The following is a 20,206-nucleotide window of genomic DNA, read 5'->3' as shown; positions in this document are numbered from 1 at the left end:
ACTTCACCAAGCCCCTCGTACTCCTCGAGTCGCCCACGAGCTAACGGCGGCCCCCGCCCCGTCAAAAGAGTTAAGGCAACTTTCGAATACTACGGAAGCCTTTGTAAAATGTAAAAAGGCAATTTCGAATACTACGGAAGCCTCTTGTCAAAGCGACCAAAAATGTAAAAAGGCGATTTCGGATACTACGGAAGCCTTTATCTGCCAGGAGTGTCAAAAGGCAATGTCAAATACTACGGAGGCCTTTTCTCGTCGGATTTTGAATCGCGAAACACCGGAATGCTGGGGAAAGCCCTCTGATGACGATAATGGGATCCCCATGGCCAACACAGCCTCCGGCCACGCTCGCAAAACTGCTGCTGGTGTAGGATCCACCCGCGAGGCTGGACCGACCCATTCGGGGGGCTCAGTCCCGCTCCCAGCTGCCTCGTCTGGCCTGGCTCAAGCCCTTATTCCCATTATGGTTGAGGGCCATTGTGTTCAGGCCTTGGTGGATACCGGATCTACGGATAGTTTTATCGACCAACGACTTGTGCTCAGGCATGGATGGCGGATCGGGCGGTCTACGAGACGGATCTTCATGGCTTCCCAGGGACTGCGGCTCAGCACGAAAGGGGAATGCCGATTGAAACTCGTGCTAAAGGGACGGGTTTTCCCTGATGTACACCTTATGGTTTTACCCGCATTATGTGCTGATATTCTGCTAGGACACGATTTTCTTAAGCTGCATGGACGTCTGGTAATGGAGTTCGGTGGGCCTGACACTCTTGTTGTGGGGCCGGACGACGCGCTAACGGTGTGCGCCCTAGCGCAAATGGACGTCCGGCCGCTTTCGCTGTTCCCCAATCTAACCTCCGACTGTACCCCCGTCGCGGTAAAATCGCGACGCTACTCTCGCGCGGACATGCAATTCATTGCGGACGAAACGGCTCAGCTCTTGAAGGACGGCATCATAGAACCTAGCAGGTCGCCGTGGCGCGCTCAGGTCTTAGTGGTGCGCAGCGAGGCCCATCGCAAACGCATGGTAATCGACTATTCCCAAACGATTAACCGCTTTACACAGCTGGATGCCTACCCCCTTCCGGGGATGGACGCGCTAGTGCAACAGGTATCCCAGTATTCGGTCTATAGTACTCTCGATCTCCGTAGTGCGTACCACCAGATCCCTATCTCTAGGGCGGATCGTATCTATACCGCTTTCGAGTCGGGGCAGCGGTTGTACCAATTTACACGATTGCCCTTTGGGGTGACGAACGGGGTCGCTTGTTTCCAGAGGGCCATGGATGACCTCGTTGCGCGGGAGCACTTAACCGATGTTTTCGTCTACCTCGATAACCTTACGGTTTGTGGATATGACCAAGGGCACCATGACGCTAATCTGAAGCGCTTCCTTGAGGTCGCGCAACGGTATCACTTAACTATGAACGAGGATAAGTGCCGATACTCCCTACGCACCATAGATCTTCTGGGGTACACCGTGACCCATGGCTCTGTCTCTCCGGATAAGGAACGTTTTGCGACCTTTGCTCGACATGGCCCCTCCCTGCGATCGGGCGTCCCTGAAACGCGCCCTTGGGCTGTTCGCCCATTACTCCAAATGGGTGCAAAATTTCTCCGCGAAACTTCGCCCCCTTGTGGCCTGCGACACTTTTCCCCTGAGTTCGGCCGCATTGACGGCCTTTGAAGGTCTTAAGACCGACATCGCCCGAGCCGCCGTAGCGACCATCGACGAGAGCGGCTCGTTCGTCCTCGAAAGTGACGCCTCGGATCAGGCCATCGCGGCGACCCTCTCCCAAGGGGGACGTCCCGTGGCTTTCTTTTCACGGACTCTTACCTCCGCTGAGCGGAGGCACTCGTCCGTTGTAAAGGAAGCGTATGCGATCGTCGAGTCTATTCGGCGATGGCGCCCGTACCTACTCGGGCGGAGCTTCCAAATCATCACGGACCAGCAAAGCGTTGCGTTCATGTACGACACCTTACACGCCCAGCGCATTAAGAACGAGAAAATCACTCGCTGGCGTATCGAACTCGCCGACTTCTGTTACACCATCAAATATCGCCCAGGGAAGGATAACCAGGCCGCCGATGCCTTATCACGCCCGTCTACATGTGCTGGTATCACCTCGTTGGAGGGCCTACGGGTGCTGCATGCTACTGCGGGCCATCCCGGCGTAACGCGTTTCGCTCATTTCGTGCGGAGTGGGAATCTCCCTTACTCGATTGACGATATCCGCCGTATCTGTCGCGACTGCGCTATCTGCGCGGAAATCAAACCGCGTTTCTATAACCCTCCTATGGGGACTCTGGTGAAGGCTACACGCCCGTGGGAACGCTTGGCGATGGATTTCAAGGGCCCTTTGCCGGTGTCGAGCGGCTCTCGCTCTGCTCACTATCGTTGATGAGTACTCACGATTCCCCTTTGCTTATATGTGCGCGGACATGACTGCTGCCACGGAGATGCGATGCTTACAGAACTTGTTCTCAATGTTCGGTTACCCGGCCTATGTCCATACCGACCGGGGTGCAGTCTTCTTGTCTCAGGAGGTGCGCGGCTATCTGCTCCAAAACAACATTGCGTCTAGTTACACCACGCCGTACAGACCCCAGGCTAATGGGCAGATCGAACGCTTCAACGGGATTATCTGGAGGGCCGTCATGCTCCATCTCCGGACCCACGGCCGGGGCCTCGATAAATGGGCTTGGTCGCTACCTGCGGCGTTGAACTCAATCCGGGCACTCCTGAGTACGGCAACTAACCAAACTCCCCACGAGCGACTTTTCCACCACCCCAGGAGCTCGGGGTGTATACGGTCTTTGCCCAGTTGGCTCGCTGGGCCTGGGCCGGCCTACCTTAAACGGGCGGTTCGCGCGAGCAAGTACGACCCCCTTGTGGACAAAGTGCAGATTCTCCAGGCTAATCCTGAGCATGCTCGTGTGATGACGTCTGATGGTCGTGAGACTACTGTCTCCGTTCGTCATCTTGCCCCTTGCGGGGTCGACGACCTTAGTAGGGAATCGGACGAACCGGTCGAACCCATCTATGAGACTATGGCCTCTCCCGACGCTCCCATCGCCGACAGTCCACCGACCCTCCCCCCGTCGAGACTGCCCGGGTCCGACGACTTGGCGTTATCCCCTTCATCACCCGACCCTGTTGACGCCTCTGACACCGGGGATACAGGGTTACGAGACGCCGTACCCGGGGAGTTTCGAACGCGTGCTGGCAGAGAAATTCGCCGCCCGGCCCGCTACGGTTGGGCCGACTGATACTCCGCGCCCTATTCATGCTGACGCTCACTCGCTTTTAGCCACGCGGCCGTATAATTCTGACGGGGGGGGTGAATGTAGTGAAATCGTATCCGTACTGAACCCGGGTGGGGATGCTCGCTGCTCGCTGTCATTGTTGTCACCGCTAGGGGCGTGACTATAAGACCCGTTGCTGTGTCAGTGCTCCGAGACTTCTCCCTTGTGACATGTTACATCGGTAGCCTCGTTTATGGTACGCCTTTATAGAATAACTAGCTTGCTTGCATTGACTGATATGAATGGCTTTATGAGATGTCGCATCGTATGCTTATTGTGTATTTCTACTTACAGGAATGATGTGATGATCTAAATGCAATTAAACCAAACCGTTGGACTAAAGTTGTGTGGACCTGAATGGTTTTCCACAACAGTCACATCACGTGATCGCTCTGAGCGAATCAGTCTAGCGGTGGGGATGGAACATCACGTGATCGCTCTGAGCGAATCAGCGAGCTGCTCGCACTGGCTGAGATTAGTGGGTACTTCGCTGAAATGCGCTGAGGTAAATATGAATAAAAAATATGGCTCTCGTCAAATATTGTTTCGGCCATGTTCGTCCCAGGCTCAATGGCCATATCTATGCCAAATATCAAGCACGTGAGCCTCTCCGTTTCGGAGTCTATCGGTAACATTACACACACACACACACACACACACACACACACACACACACACACACACACGCGCGCGCGCACACACACACACACAAACTGTGTTTTATATATATAGATATATACAGTCACGTGAAAAAGTAAGTACACCCCATGTAAAGTTTTGACTTTTTCAACATATTTCATCATACAGCTATTTGATCTTCATTTCAACAATATTGATAGATAAAGGTGATATAATCTATCTATAATTCCAGTAATCTCTGTGTGTGTGTGTGTGTGTGTGTGTGTGTGTGTGTGTGTGTGTGTGTGTGTGTGTGTGTGTGTGTGTGTGTGTGTGTGTGTGTGTGTGTGTGTGTGTGTCTGTGTGTTTGTCTGTGACCGCTGTTTCTCGACAACTACCGGTCCGATATACTTGAAACTTGCCAGGTATATTGCTGGGGACCCGAGGATGTGCCTTTTCAAGGTTTCATATTAATCGGAGAAGTAGTTACCGAGTTATGGCGATTTATTTACCAAACTAATCACAGAACAGGTTGCGGGGTAGGCCAGCCAATCACAGAACACGTTGTTGCGTAGGCGTGGCCGATGTGAATTTGAGGCGTAGCGGGCGCCATTTGGAGGAGCTGGGAGGACTCAGTCGTGATAGAGTGAGCCTGAGTGAGTATATCAAGACAAGAACAAGATGTAGAAGGAGGTATGTACGGTGCGATTCATATAATATATTGTTTAGTTATCGTCGATGAGGAATTTGGGGTCGGAATGGGTGATCGGCCTGGGTGACTGGGTCTCGACTAGATGCTGGGCCGCACCAGGGAACGGGCACCCACGTACGGGCACGACCTGAGGATGTGCCTTTTCAAGGTTTCATATTAATCGGAGAAGTAGTTACCGAGCTATGGCGATTTCTTTACCAAACTCCGCAAGCAGTTCGCTTTGGACCAAACCATTTCATGTAAATAGAGGGGGGGGATTGTCACCGTACTCGCAAGCCGTTCGCTTTGGCTTTGCAAATGGACCAAACCATTTCATGTAAATAGAGGGGGGGGACATAATTTTAGATATATATATAGTACGGGCATGCCCTAGTATAACAAATATCATGAAACATTCACATTTTGTAGTCCATTGTTTAATTTTAATAAACATAAATGCAAATTTCACATGTGGAAAAAGTAAGTACACCCCTACATTTATCAGTACTTCAAATACATAAAATTAGAATCAGGTGCACCAGCTCAGGTGCAAATGATTAGAACATCGTTTGAGAGGATCTTGGAGGAACCTGTCTTATTTAAACCTCAGATATTTAGTTTGGTTTGCTCTTTGTTGTTGAAGTGTGCGGTGTCACCATGCCTCGATCAAAAGAGCTCTCTGAGGCCTTCAGAAAGAAGGTTATAGATGCCTACGAGTCTGGAAAGGGATTTCAAAAGATCTCCAAACAATTTGAAATCAATCATTCGACTGTCCGGAAGATCATCGACAAGTGGAGAAGATTCCAAACAACTGCCAACTTGTTCACTTCAGGCCAGGCCGCCCCAGCAAGTTCAGCCCGAGAGCAGCCCGCAAGATGCTGAAAGAAGTCTCTAAGAACCTCAGAATGTCATCACGGGACCTACAGGTAGCTCTTGCCACTGTTGATGTCAAAGTGCACTACTCTACCATAAGAAAGAGGCTGCACAAATTTGATCTACATGGGAGGTGTGCCAGGAGGAAACCTTTGCTGTCCAGAAAGAACATCAGGGCAAGACTAAAGTTTGCCAATGAACACCTAGGCAAAGCCCAGCACTTCTGGAACAATGTGCTCTGGACAGATGAGTCATAGGTAGAGCTACTTGGCCACAGTACCAGAAGACATGTTTGGCGAAAACCAAAGACAGCATTTGACCACAAGAACCTGATACCAACTGTAAAGCATGGTGGTGGAGATATTATGGTTTGGGGCAGCTTTGCTGCATCAGGGCCTGGGCAGCTCACCATCATATAATCCACTATGAATTCTTCATTGTACCAGAGGGTGCTTGAGGACAATGTGAGGCCATCTGTCAGAAAGTTGAAGCTCAACCGAAGGTGGACCTTGCAACATGACAATTACATGAAACATACCAGTAAATCCACCAAGGAATGGCTGAAAAGAAAGAAATGGAGGGTTCTGGAATGGCCAAGTCAAAGCCCGGATCTAAATCCCATCGAGATGTTGTGGGGGGATTTGAAACGAGCTGTGCATGCAAGAAACCCCTCAAACATCGCACAGCTGAAAGAATTCTGCATGGAGGAGTGGGCAAAAATTTCTCGCAGTCGATGTCAGAGACTGGTAGACAGTTATAAGAAAAGCCTACTTGAGGTTGTTTCTGCCAAAGGGGGCAATACCACCTATTAGAGCCAAGGGTGTACTTATTTTTCCACATGTGAAATTTGCATTTATGTTTATTTAAATTATACAATGGACTACAAAATGTAAATGTTTCATGATATTTGTTGTATTATATCACCTTTATCTATCAATATTGTTGAAATGAAGATCAAATACAAGTGAACAAGTGTGTGTCCACCCTCAGGAGTGCCAGGAAGCACTATCTCTCCACACTCAAGAATGAACTCTCAAACCTGTCTCCTTCCTCCAAATCCTGGTGGCATCTGGTCAAATCCGTTTCTGGTGTTTGTTCCCCCTCCATCCCCTCCCTTACCTCAAATGGCTACACAGTTGACACCGCACGTGACAAAGCTGAATGCCTCAACTCTGTGTTTGCCTCAAAATCTTGTGTCCCAAACCCATCTCTCTCTGTTCCCACCTTACCCAGTCGAACCCAACTGCTCCTGGACTCTGTGTCCTTCTCTCCTGACAAGGTGGAGGAGTTTTTGTCAAACCTCGACTCTGATTCTGCAACTGGACCAGACGGCATAAGCGCACGGGTCCTAAAATCCTGCTCTACCGCTCTATCTCACCCTCTCCCTGTACTTTTCACCCTCTCCTTTGCTCAAGGTCATCTGCCAGCATCCTGGAAATCAGCAAACATTACCGCTTTACACAAAAAGGTGCAAAAACAGATCCTTGCAACGACAGACCAATCAGCCTGCTCCCAATTATCAGCAAAGTCATGGAATCCATCATTGCTTCGGATATCAAATCCTTCCTCTTCTCCAATGGCTTGATCTCCGATCATCAATTTGGATTCAGACCAGGTCATTCTACTCTGGACATGCTGCTTCTGCTGTCTCAACAAAGGATGGAGGTCCTCATATGCCAAACAGTAAATCAGAGCCGTCTCCCTTGACATATCACGTGCCTTCGATACGGTCTGGCACCCAGCTCTGCTCACCAAACTCTCCTCCTATGTTATCCATGGAAATCTCCATGCATGGCTTGCGGACTTCCTCTCTGGTCGTAGACAACGTGTAAAGCTGTTGTATTGATTCATGGTGGTGGTATTGTGTCATGGTGGTGGTGTTGATTCATGTTGGTGGTATTGTGTCATGGTGGTGGTGTTGATTCGTGGTGGTGGTGTTGATTCATGGTGGTGGTATTGTGTCATTGTGGAGGTATCTCGTCATGGTGGTGGTATTGTGTCATGGTGGTGGTGTTGATTCATGGTGGTGGTATTATGTCATGGTGGTGGTGTTGATTCATGGTGGTGGTATTGTGTCATTGTGGAGGTATCTCGTCATGGTGGTGGTGTTGATTCATGGTGGTGGTATTGTGTCATGGTAGTGGTATTGATTCATGGTGGTGGTATTGTGTCATGTTGATAGTGTTGATTCATGGTGGTGGTGTTGATTCATCGTGGTGGTATTGTGTCATTGTGGAGGTATCTCGTCATGGTGGTGGTATTGTGTCATGGTGGTGGTGTTGATTCATGGTGGTGGTATTATGTCATGGTGGTGGTGTTGATTCATGGTGGTGGTATTGTGTCATTGTGGAGGTATCTCGTCATGGTGGTGGTATTGTGTCATTGTTTGGGGAGGGGGGAGGGCGAGGGGGAGGGGGGAGGGGGAGGGGAGGGGGGAGGGGGGACCCGGCAGAAGTACCCGGCATTGCCGGGCAGGGGAGGGGAGGGGAACGGGGGGGAGGGGAGAAGAGGGGGGGAGGGGAGAAGGGTGGGGGAGGGGTGGGGGAAAAGGGAGGGAGAGGGGAGAAGAGGAGGGGGTAGGGTGGAGGGGGAAGGGAGGGGGAGGGGGGAGGGGGAAAGGGAGGGGGAGGGGAGGGGGAAAAGGGAGGGGGGAGGGGGAAAAGGGAGGGGGAGGGGGGAGGGGGAAAAGGGAGGGGGAGGGGGGAGGGGGAAAGGGAGGGCGAGGGGGAAAAGTGAGGGGGAGGGGGAAAAGGGAGGGGGAGGGGGAAAAGGGAGGGGAGGGGGAAAAGGGAGGGGGAGGGGGAAAATGGAGGGGGAGGGGGAAAATGGAGGGAGAAGGGGAGGGGGAGGGGGAGGGGAGAAGGGAAGGGGTAGGGTGGAGGGGAGAAGGGAAGGGGTAGGGTGGAGGGGGAAGGGAGGGGGGACGGAGGGGGGAAGGGGGAGGGAAGGGGATGGCCAGTCAACAATGACATTGCAGTTCTCATGGTCGGAGAGCAGCACAACAATCGGACATAGTCCTGCATATTCGCAACAGCACGAAGCGGATTTTGGAGACACCGATCCTGTGACGCCCTCCAGTACCGGTGTTGCCGGTCGGGGGAAGGGAGACCCGTACATTCCCAACCCGTACATTCGCCCTCTCGACTCAAGCTCACTCGGACAAAAGCCTCGCACAAATTACACCGTGAAGGCCCAATGGTCATGTCTATGCCACAAATCACTGGCGCACTGAATTGAAAATATATAGAACGCTCATACTCCGTGAAAAGTGAAGCCGCCGTGTCGCCATCTTGGTCAGCACGACTCGACCAACTCGCTTCGCGGATGTCGTTTTGTGCGGCAATAAACTGCTCCAATCGGTTACGGAAGGGTTGTGGAAAGACGTTTCACAGCTGTTTCAAAGACATTTAATTCATATCGCACAAAATCGATACAAAACACGATCGCATAAAAGGTGAAAAAACGTGTGACGTGTGACGGGATGGAACATCACGTGATCGCTCTGAGCGAATCAGTCTGGTGGCGGGAATGGAACATCACGTGATCGCTCTGAGCAAATCAGTGAGCTGCTCTGGAACCGGCTGAGATTAGCGGGTACTTCGCTGAAATGCGCTGAGGTAAATATGAATAAAAAAATATGGATCTCGTCAAATATGGTCTCGGCCATGTTCGTCACAGGCTCAATGGCTATGTCTATGCCAAATATGAAGTACGTGAGCCTCTCCGTTTAGGAGTCTATCGGTAACATTACACACACACACACACACACACACACACACACACACACACACACACACACACACACAAACTGTGTTTTATAGATACTAGGACGTGCCCGTACGTACGTGCTTGCCCGTACGTGCTTGCCCGTACGTGCGTGCAAAAAAACAACTTTGAAACCACGTGGCAGTAACGACCACAGAACCCCCCCCCCCCCCTCTATTTACATGAAATGGTTTGGTCCATTCGCAAAGCCAGTAACGACCACAGAACCCCCCCCCCTCTATTTACATGAAATGGTTTGGTCCATTCGTAAAGCCAAAGCGAACGGCTTGCGAGTACGGTGACCATACCTTGGGAACCACTTGTCCGATTAATTTCAAACCTTGAAAAGGCACATCCTCGGGTCCCCAGCAATATACCTGGCAAGTTTCAAGTATATCGGACCGGTAGTTGTCGAGAAACAGCGGTCACAGACACACACACACACAGACACACACACAGACACACACACATACACACAGAGATTACTGGAATTATAGATAGATAGATACATCATCAAAGATCTTGCGGAGAGGGTAAGTTTGTACTTTGCCTGTCCCATTCCGAGGAACATATTTTCCAAGGTAATCACCTATAAGTGTATATCATGATGAAATCACCCCCCCCCCCCCCCCCCCGCCTTCCCATGCCTCCTCCCCACAAGCCTTCTCCCTACCACAGATCTCCCGATGTCCCTGTTCTCTGCTGTTGTACTTATGTGCTTCCCTCTCTCTCCCCATCATGTCTCCCGCTCCCTTTATTGTATGTTTTGTGTGTCCGTTTTTCTTTTTGTGATTGATGTTAGCTCTTACACGAGCCTCGATCTTGTATACAAAAAAATATAAATATATAACTTGGTGCTATTTATCAGACACGATGAGATCAACCGACCGACTAAGATCGACTTTGAAAACACTCACGTTGCACCAAGAGCTCGTTTCAAGGATGTTCTGCTGTTAAGTCCACATCTCGCACTCAACCCAGTGATGTACAAGACTTTATCGTGCCATTGTCACCGTTTTCAGAAATTGCACATGCTCTGTAAGACGTGACTGCAAAATGCTAAAGTTGTCTTGTATTCGATGTTGTCCCTGTCACATTCCCTCTCCTTGTCCACAATGGATGCACATTAAGATAAATAGGGAACTCGTAGTGTTACCGGCTAAATAAATTTTACAGAATCGCCTCCATTACTACGGTATGCATTACCCCTATGTAATAATATATTTGCCACTTACGATGCGTCACCTGAGGTCTGCATCACCAAGTAGATGTAAACTATGAGCAATTGTCGTGATGAAACAACAATCACCTAACTGCACTGGAAAACACGAGGCTCTTCGCAAGGATCTTGTGCAGCTTGGACAACTCTCCAGAACATGGATAGGCCAATGGAGGAGTCGATAAATACACTCTCAGTTCTGTTCTGGAACTCTCTCTCAGTTCTGGAACTCTCTCTCAGTTCTGGAACTCTCTCTCAGTTCTGGAACTCTCTCTCTCTGGTCTGGAACTCTCTCTCTGGTCTGGAACTCTCTCTCTCTGGTCTGGAACTCTCTCTCTGGTCTGGAACTCTCACTTATGTTCTGGAACTCTCTCTCAGTTCTGGAGATCTCTCTCAGTTCTGGAACTCTCTCTCAGTTCTGGAACTCTCTCTCAGTTCTGGAACTCTCGCTCAGTTCTGGAACTCTCTCTCTGTTCTGGAACTCTCTCTCAGTTATGTTTTGGAACTCTCTCTCAGTTCTGGAACTCTCTCTCAGTTATAGAACTCTCTCTCAGTTCTAGAACTCTCTCTCAGTTATGTTTTGGAACTCTCTCTCAGTTCTGGTTCTCTCTCAGTTCTGGTACCCTCTCTCTGTTCTGGAACTCTCTCTCTGTTCTGGAACTCTCTCTCTGTTCTGGAACTCTCTCAGTTCTGTTCTGGAACTCTCTCTCTCAGTTCTGTTCTGGAACTCTCTCTCAGTTCTGTTCTGGAACTCTCTCTCAGTTCTGGAACTCTCTCTCAGTTCTGGAACTCTTTCTCAGTTCTGGACTCTCTCGCTTTTCTGGAACTCTCTCCGTGTTCTGGAACTCTATCTCAGTTCTGTTCTGGAACTCTCTCTCAGTTCTGGAACTCTCTCTCAGTTCTGGAACCCTCTCTCTCAGTTCTGGAACTCTCTCTCAGTTCTGGAACCCTCTCTCTCAGTTCTGGAACTCTCTCTCAGTTCTGGAACTCTCTCTCTCAGTTCTGGAACTCTCTCTCAGTTCTGGAACTCTCTCTCAGTTCTGGAACTCTCTCTCAGTTCCCCCAACAAAGTTTAATTCGGCTATACACTGCCGTTCCGGTGCAGTGCCGGCAGGGATGCAGCATCTTGGAGCACAACTTTGACCATTATTCGTTTTGGATGAAACACAGACATGATGGTCCAAATGACCTCTTCCCCTGTCCATACGCCTTTTATATATCCTTGTACAATGTGCTCTCACAAATGTAATATTGATGGTAATGTGAAAGATTGGAGCAAATACTACATTGCACAATGCACCGCCCATTTTCTAGTTTTTCCGGATATTTTAAACTGCCTAAAATTAATGACCGTCCTATTGTGCAGGTGTCATTTGTGGCCCACATTGCCGGAGGCCTTGCAGGACTGAGCATGGGATATGTGGTTTTCTCGAGCTTCGACAAGGAACTGCTGAAAGATCCACGGTTCTGGATGTGCATCGTGGTCTACATCGCGTGTGCCCTGGTCGCTGTCGCATACAACCTGTGGCTTTCTCCAGCGAACTAGACCTCTCGTTTCATAGCGACATTATTATAATAATAACTTTTGATAAAAATGACAATATAACAATTTTGGTAACAACGTATCACAAAACTACATTTGTTGTGACATTATTGTCAAAGTAAGACCCATGAAACATCTCTACCTGTCCCTTGCAGCCTTACGAGTTTCTCGTGAAAATTCATGAGATTGCGTGACAGATGCAGGGATTCCTTGGATTGCTAACGCTGAGATGTTGTTGTTTTTTTTTACCACTTACTTTGTTTTTTTTTACCAAAGTAAAATGTGTGCTAGTCATTGCAAAAGACAAAACTCCGCAATTCTACCTCGGTACACTCCCTGGAACAATTCATCACTGGTACTGAAATATCGTAGCTTTTTAAATCTTCGAAAATATCCAATCTTAGCTTTAAACAAAATTTCTTTACATTGTAACCTGAAAATCTAATGACCGCAGCAGGTCTGTAAACAATGATTTGTTACAAAAAAAAAAATTGTAGTCGAGGCTCGTGGAAGAGCTAGTACACTAAATGGATCAGGATGTAGCACACAAAACAGGGCACAAAAGGAACGGTGCAGACGCATCATGCAAAAGGAGCAGTGGAGAGAGGGGGAAATGCCAACAATTGAAGGCAAAGATAGAGGGAGACCTGGACAAACAATTGGTGCGGGGAGGAATGGGGGGCAGGCGACGATGCATGAGGTGGACAATTCTGGATAGACAGACAAGAAATTCCAAGGATATTTGGAAGGAGGAAGGATTTGGTTGGGGTTAACGAGGGTAGAAAAGATCATGGTTTTGGATTGGTGATGATCTGAGATTCTGTGTTGAACATCTGGAGGGAAGAATGAGATTGAAGAGAATGTGAAAGTTGATTCCATAAGTGCGAAAAAAAAATAGGAACGAATGAATGGAGGTGAGCAGTGATCCTGGATTTAGGTCGTTTCACCAGAAAGGGGGTTGATGGTGGAAACATGTGTACCCTGCAGAATCTTGGGGCAAACAAAGCACGGAAAGAGCAAAGGGTGCAAGACCGGAAATAAGGTGGTAGAAGACACCGGAAATAGGGCCTGTCTGCAATGGTGAAGTAAGCCCATGGACTCAGCTTCATTGTGGGTGATTCCAATAATCTTAAAGGCCTTGGTTTCTACGGCGTCAAGCTGAGCAAGATGTGACGCAGGCGAGCCACCCCAAAGGGGAGAGCAGTACACCATTATAAGCGTGGTGTTGGCTTAACGGTTATGGTAGCTGCCTTGCCATCTTAACGTTCTGAGTTTGAGCCACTGTCGTGCCATTTGAATAACACTAGGTGGGTTGACTCAACCTGTCATCTTTCCGAGGTCCGCAAAATGAGTACCAGCTTACTGGTAATCGGGGGCATTGCATCAGGAGCACAGCCGGATCCCCCAAAAATGATGCAGCCAAGCAGCCACATGCTGCATATGAACCACCACCACAAGTACTCCATAAAACTGCGGATGAAGGCCTTGTAGGTGGATAGGCCAACTTTGAAATGTGGTTTGCCAAAGAAAGATCATGGTTGATACTGAGACCCAGGAGTTTGAATGATTGAACTTCCTCAAGAGGATTGTTAAGAGAGTAGATAGGAGGGTTTGCCAGATAGTCCTTTTGGAGAGATAGTGAGATTTGTCAGGATTTAAAGACATATTCCAAATGTGACTTTTTTATTTTATTTTCAAGGTCTGAAGAGAGGAAAGAGGCAACAGCCTGCCTGTCTGAAGGATGAGCGATGTCATGGCAGAGAGTGGAGTCATCAGCAAATCGATATCGAGGATTTTCCAAAGTCGAAAAGATCAATGATGAAGATCAGTAATAGCATTGCGCCCAGAGTACTGCCTCCAGCCTTGACAGGGAGAGGAAATGAAAGGATTCCATTGAGTGCCACATGTTGTCTACGAGTAGAGGTCTCGATGATGAAACCATGATCTTTTCTACCCCAGGACGTTAAACCACTGCCTCTCCCCCACAAATTTCCAGTTTTTCCTTTCTCAGTGTTTGCTTCTGTATCTATGTTGTCCACCCCCTGTATCATCCGCTACCGCATCCCTTGTTTGTCCGTCTTTGTCTGTTTTGTCCCTCGGTGCTGCTGTTGGTGTTTCCCTCTCTATTTCCGCTGTTCCATTGTGTCCTGATCCGTTCTGTGCTGTAGCTCTTCTATGAGCCTTGACTTTGTACACAAAAACAGGGTGAGATTTTAAATCAAGACTTTTTAAAGAGTTTAAGAAAACTCAACCATTCTGTGCCATCAGTTTAAACCAATTGATGTGAAAAGTGTCAAATATGCAACTTTATAATTCACTTAATCAAAGTTCGTTTTCATCATCAGAGCCCAGTCATGATGTCATAATTTCATATTTTCACAATCCATTGTTAAGTAGTTGTTGTTTTTGTACCTTTTCTATAAAAAAAATTTCAAATCAATGAATCTTGAATAAAATGGTAGTGTGAAAGCTTTGTACTTTTTAATTGGATTTTTTTTAGAATTACGAGCTGGGGTTACATTATGTTTCAAAACCCAACTTCTTTAATTGATTGATATCGAAGTGGTCGGTGGGTGTCGTCCAAATTTGCATTTACATAAAATATAAAGTGTGAATGAAGACCAACAGGTCTGAATACCGTCACACAAGGAACTTTTGCTACTCCTGAAGATCGCTGAGCTTACCAAATTCACATTAATTAACTGTTCTTTACCATTTTCAAAACCCCAAGGATCGCTCCAATTCGAGGCCGAATTTGACAGTGCAATGTCCGATAGGAAAAAGGCGGGAAGAAATCTAGAGTTAAAATGGGGTTTATTAAAAGAAATACGGAGATAACGGTAGACTATACGCCGTTGATAAAACGGAAGAATCAAGCTGCCGGCAGACACAAGTAGTGATGAGGGGGCATGAAATCTTATGTACAAGGAGAGAAACAAGAAAAAGAGCAATCGGAGATTGCAAACCCTCGCGAGGATGTATTTTCAGCAGTTTTTAAGGCTTTTGTGCTAAAACAAATATGGCGGCCGAACCACGTGATCGATGACGTCAGAATTATTTTTTTTCTCCACTAATTTATTCCTAGATTATGCTCAAGAAATTTCATCTTGATGGGTTGACGTATTGTACTTGTAAAATTATGACATCATAATGGAGGCTCCTATGACATCATCATTCACAGATGTTATTCCCCATGGAGCGTTCTTTACAATGAGCTATGTCTCAATTTTTCTATGCAGTGCTTTCAGAGATATAGAGGTGTAACGTTTTTCGGTTTTTCCAAGATGGCGGCCGAAGCACGTGACCTATGACGTCATAATTCTCATTAAAAATTTCTACAGGTGGAGTTGCACCTTTGGTGAAAAATTCCTGTCGATCGGATCAACGGTTGCAGAGAAAATCATCTTTATTCTGTGTGGACAAACAAACAGACAAACAAGAAGACGTCATGCGGAGCACGATACTTGCAATATCCGCTCCCCGCCCCCCCCCCCCCCCCCCCCAAAGAAAAAAATTCCATTGAAACAGCAAATTGTCCATTTCGACAAGATTAAAATTGACAATCTTGATCCATGCTCGGGTCAATAGGAAGAAAAGTGATGATTTTTCCGATGAAAAATGATTTTGAAAGGTTGACCTTGAGTTGACCTTTGACCTTTTTACCTCAAAAAATAGTTGGTTTCCCTATTTAGTGACAATGTGGCAAATGCTGTTCAATTTTCAAGTCAGTCGGATGAAAATTGAGGATTTTTGAAACTTGGCCTATGTCGACCTTTTGGACTATGTTGACCTCAAAAATACTTGGTGGTTGAATTCAGTGACCAGATATGCAAGTCCTCTTCAAATTGCAAGTCAATTGGATGAAAATTGAGGATTTTAGAAATTTGGCCTATGTTGACCTTTTGGCCTATGTTGACCTTAAAAATACTTGGTGGTTGAATTCAGTGACAAGATATGCATGTCCTCTTCAAATTTCAAGTCAAATGGATGAAAATTGAGGATTTTAGAAATTTGGCCTATGTCGACCTTTTCGACGATGTTGACCTCAAAAATACTTGGTGGTTGAATTCAGTGACCAGATATGCAAGTGCTCTTCAAATTTCAAGTCAATCGAATGAATATTGAGGATTTTAGAAATTTAGCAAAGATGGTGACCTTTGGCGTATGTTGACCTTTTGACCTTTTGACCCCAAACACAATGGGCTTCTTGCTTTTGACAAACTCTACCATTTGGTGAAGCTTCATGAAGATCGGTTGAAAATTGTGACCTGTAGGCCGGTGACAAACAAACAGACAGACAGACAGAACCACAAACGCAACCGACCAATATACTTGAAAAATCTTCGATTTTGCAAAAAACAAACAGACAAAAAGACAGACAGACAGACAGAACCACAAACGCCGGTGACAAACAAACAAACAAACAAACAAGAAGACGTCATGCGGAGCACGATACTTGCAAAATCCGCCCCCACCCCCAAGAAAAAAAATTCCATTGATACAGCAAATTGTCCATTTCATCAAGATTAAAATTGACAATCTTGGTCAAAGCTCGGGTCAACAGGAAGAAAAGTGACGATTTTTCAGATGAAAAATGATAATTTTGGAAGGTTGACCTTGAGTTGACCTTGGACCTTTTGACATCAAAAATAGTTCGTTTCCCTATTTAGTGACTCAATGTGCAAATCATCTCCCGCGATGAAGCAATCTCCGAGGGCCTTTCACTTAGTCACCGCAGGCAGGTTGGTGGTCTTTCCGTCTTCTACCGACTCCTCTCCGGCCTTCCTCCCCCAGCTCTCTCTGGGCTCTGTCCCCCAAATATTCCTACAGGTCGCACAAGATCTGCCAGCAACCCTCTGATGTAGGCCATGGGCCACATATGGTCCACAAGCATCCCCCCCACCTCTAAACCAAACCAACTTTTTTTGAAGCCCAGAGGCATACTAAACACGATTCCAAATGTTACCAAGAAAAATTTAGGGATGCAATGCCCATTTCGGCTCAACAAAGTAGGGTACCCTCATAATTATGCCGACGCTCTCCGACGTCGACCGAACTTTGACTACTGATTATAATCTTCCACCAGAGGCCTCAAATAGCTCCTATTTCAATATATGATATACCAAATGAAAGATTATGAGCTGTTCTTTTTGAATATGTGGTAAATGAAACTATTGGGACAACTAGTTAAATAAACAGCTCTGCGGAACACAATAATTCAACCCGCGACTGCTTCTTCAATGAAATATTGGTATTTATTTCACAATCAGATTTTTTAACATTTATTTACATGGAAACTTTTCAATGTTGTATTAATCTCTTCATCGTGTATTACATTTGCTTTCAGGCGATACCTTCATATTTTTTCTAACAAGAGCCAATCTGAAATAACAGCCATTTGAATGTTTTAGATTCAACGTTTTGGAACGTTAACATGTACTATATTAACAATCCAGTTGCACAGCAATACCTATATTACATAACGTTTTTATATGCATATATACTAAACTGATTTTAAATTTCTTTTGTTGAGAATACAAGATACTAAGCAAACATGTTTATTTATTTTAATCAATAGTTGTGACTCTATCCAATATGGCCATCACATAGTGCCAAAAATCGCTTAACACTCAAAGCTTTGACAAAGAGAATGTACACATATTCTGCTAAACATGTTTGTTACACACACAATACTAAAAAAACCACACACACACACACCCCTAAACACACACACCTACACACACACACACACACACACACACACACACACACACACACACACACACACACACACACACACACACACACACACACACACACACCCACCAATAAGCCGTTTGCCCGGGTGTGGTGCCCACAGCCATCGGCGGTCACAGACACACAGACATTTCATTTTGAATTATACATATCAAATATAACATAAAACACAGGAACACATCTGGTTAATCAATTACATTATAGACAAATTTGAAACATGGATAAACATGATTTAGTGTTCATTCTATGTCACTGTCTGTTTCATCTCCATCCAGGGTACTGTTCTCAGCCATGAGTGCATCATCATCATCATCGTCGTCGTCGTCGTTATCGTCGTCGTTGACTGTACCAGGAGCAACGGTACGGGCTAGATCCGAGAGTTGTGCAGGCAACATAGTTCCGTCATACCACAGAGGTTCGAGATGCTCGTCTGTTTGTGTCCATCCGTGGCCATTGTGTGCCAGCGGAACATCAGGTTTAGGGATATGTGCTCGTTTCCAGATTCCCACTTGATAGTTGACTCGCGCAATGTGCTGAAGCAAGCTTCTTCTACAGGGAGGTAAAGTGGCCATGTCGATGTTTTGTGAAGGCGTTAGTATCTCATCACGAGCACATAGCTCATTTATCCTGAGGAGTCGCAGGTCATCCACTTTTAAAACCCTTGGTCTACCATAGATGGCACATGTGAAGGCTTCAAGGTCATCCAGAAGCTGTGAAGGAATGTCCCAAGTATCACCCAGCTGTGCCAACACTGGAACATATCGAGGGATTTTCAGCAGTGTTTTCATAGGCTTTACTTTTCCTATCCCTCTGAATGCACTTGTTGTATCACAGCCGCAAAAGGCATGCAGAGCCATGAGAGCCGTGCAGTATTCGTGGGAGTAGTTATGGGCCAGTTCTGAGATATTGATCAGCTTCTTTTTATTCCCTGTTCCTGTGTCAAAGAGGACTGTGATATCAGCCAGTCGGTGTGCATAGTGCAATAGAATGAAGAAGACGTCTGTGTCAGGACTTTTCACTCGCACATAGTTGAAGTTCTTGCTTTGAGCATACTCACAGTAGAGTATAATCCTCGAGTCTGTTTCTTCTTGTGATGAGGTCATCGAATCTAATAAGTGTGATGAAGTTGTTGTCCCATCTTCAGATGTCAGCTTATGTGGCACCCCATCACATATCAGTATCACGTTTCGTCCATGAAGCTTTGAGGCATACTCATCCGTTCTCCACAACCTGAGCAACATCTGGATAAATTGAAGTTTGTTCTCGTCATTTGACAGGAACTGTTTCCAGTCTGGAGGCTTCTTGGTCGCTCCTCCTTTGATGATCAATTTGTTCCCAACACCTCTCCTCTTCCGTTCCATTGCTTTAACAGAGGTTGGCAGGTACATGTCTGTGCTGAATATGACGTTGTGAGTGTTTGACATGGTGTCAAAAACTTTAGAGCAGATTTCACTGAAGCTTCCGGGAAGATCTTTGAGATAGTAGAAGCATGCATTGCCATCATGCACAGTGAGGGTGTCGTTCTCTGGTGGTATGATGGCATTCTCACACTCCTTGGTCAAGTGGTGAAAGGCTTTACTCTTGTCTGTTTTCGCGAGAAATCCATCTGAAGTCCCAAGGCTGTAAGAAACTGGAGTCAGGGGATACGTCATCAGCTCCTTGAGATCGAGTTGTAGTCCTTCGTTTTGAGACTTCATGAATAGCTTGAAAGCAACATTGCCTTGTTGTTTGTATTGTATGAGTTTTTGCTTTCCTGAGCTGATGATTGATACCTTGTTCATGCTTCCCAATGTCCGCAAGTTCATTCGTTTTACGGGCTCAAAGAACTTGCTGTCAGTCTGGAGTCGCTCGATAATGAATGCTTCTTTAGCACGTCTGCCCAGGTTCTCAGCTGCTAGTACGTCCTTGACAACATCATCCGATGCTGCTGCACCAGACGAAAGGATCAGGAGTTTATCTTTGGTTTCCACGTCAAATGGATTCAAGAAGCTTTCAATAGCCTCGCAAGTTTTCACAACATTTTTCTCACTTCGAAGGATCTCTGTGGGGCGAACGTCTCGATGTTTCATTCCCTCTCCAGAGTCGGCCAGCATATTTGCCATGCTGAGAGTAGCATTAACATACTGCGACCTTGCATGTATGGTTCTCACCCAGCGCTGGTAGGCACGTGTATGATGCAAATGGGTTCCGTGTCAGATGTGCAATGCTTTCGCTTCTTGTGGGATGTCGAAGCCATGGTTAGATGCACGGTTCTCCAAGTATAGATGTCAGCATCGCAGTCTAAGTCCTACTCGCATCTGAAAGTACACATAAAATAAGAATTAAAAAAGCAGTTACTATTTTGCTTAAGTTAATAACAGGGGTTATTTATCCATATATCAAGATATCCATTATTTATAATTAGTATAATCTGCAAATAGAAAACTTAAATATGTAA

At 46.6% G+C, this 20,206-nt stretch overlaps 1 protein-coding gene across 1 annotated transcript; it reads right to left on the bottom strand.

Annotated features, from left to right (window-relative positions):
• Positions 1-17,245: 17,245 nt before the first annotated feature.
• On the bottom strand, positions 17,246-19,498 carry LOC137432509 (uncharacterized). Its single transcript, XM_078768766.1, has 2 exons — positions 17,817-19,498; positions 17,246-17,746 (listed from the first exon to the last, which is right to left on the bottom strand). The coding sequence occupies exon 1, from the start codon at positions 19,464-19,466 to the stop codon at positions 18,009-18,011; it is 1,458 nt and encodes a 485-aa protein (XP_078624892.1). The 5' UTR covers positions 19,467-19,498; the 3' UTR covers positions 17,246-17,746; positions 17,817-18,008.
• Positions 19,499-20,206: the final 708 nt, after the last annotated feature.

This window comes from Myxine glutinosa, unplaced genomic scaffold, assembly GCF_964187855.1.
Source record: "Myxine glutinosa unplaced genomic scaffold, kmMyxGlut1.1 SCAFFOLD_394, whole genome shotgun sequence".
Taxonomy (NCBI): domain Eukaryota; kingdom Metazoa; phylum Chordata; class Myxini; order Myxiniformes; family Myxinidae; genus Myxine; species Myxine glutinosa.
Note: the sequence above shows the minus strand (reverse complement) of the source record. Positions and strands in the feature narration are given on the sequence as shown.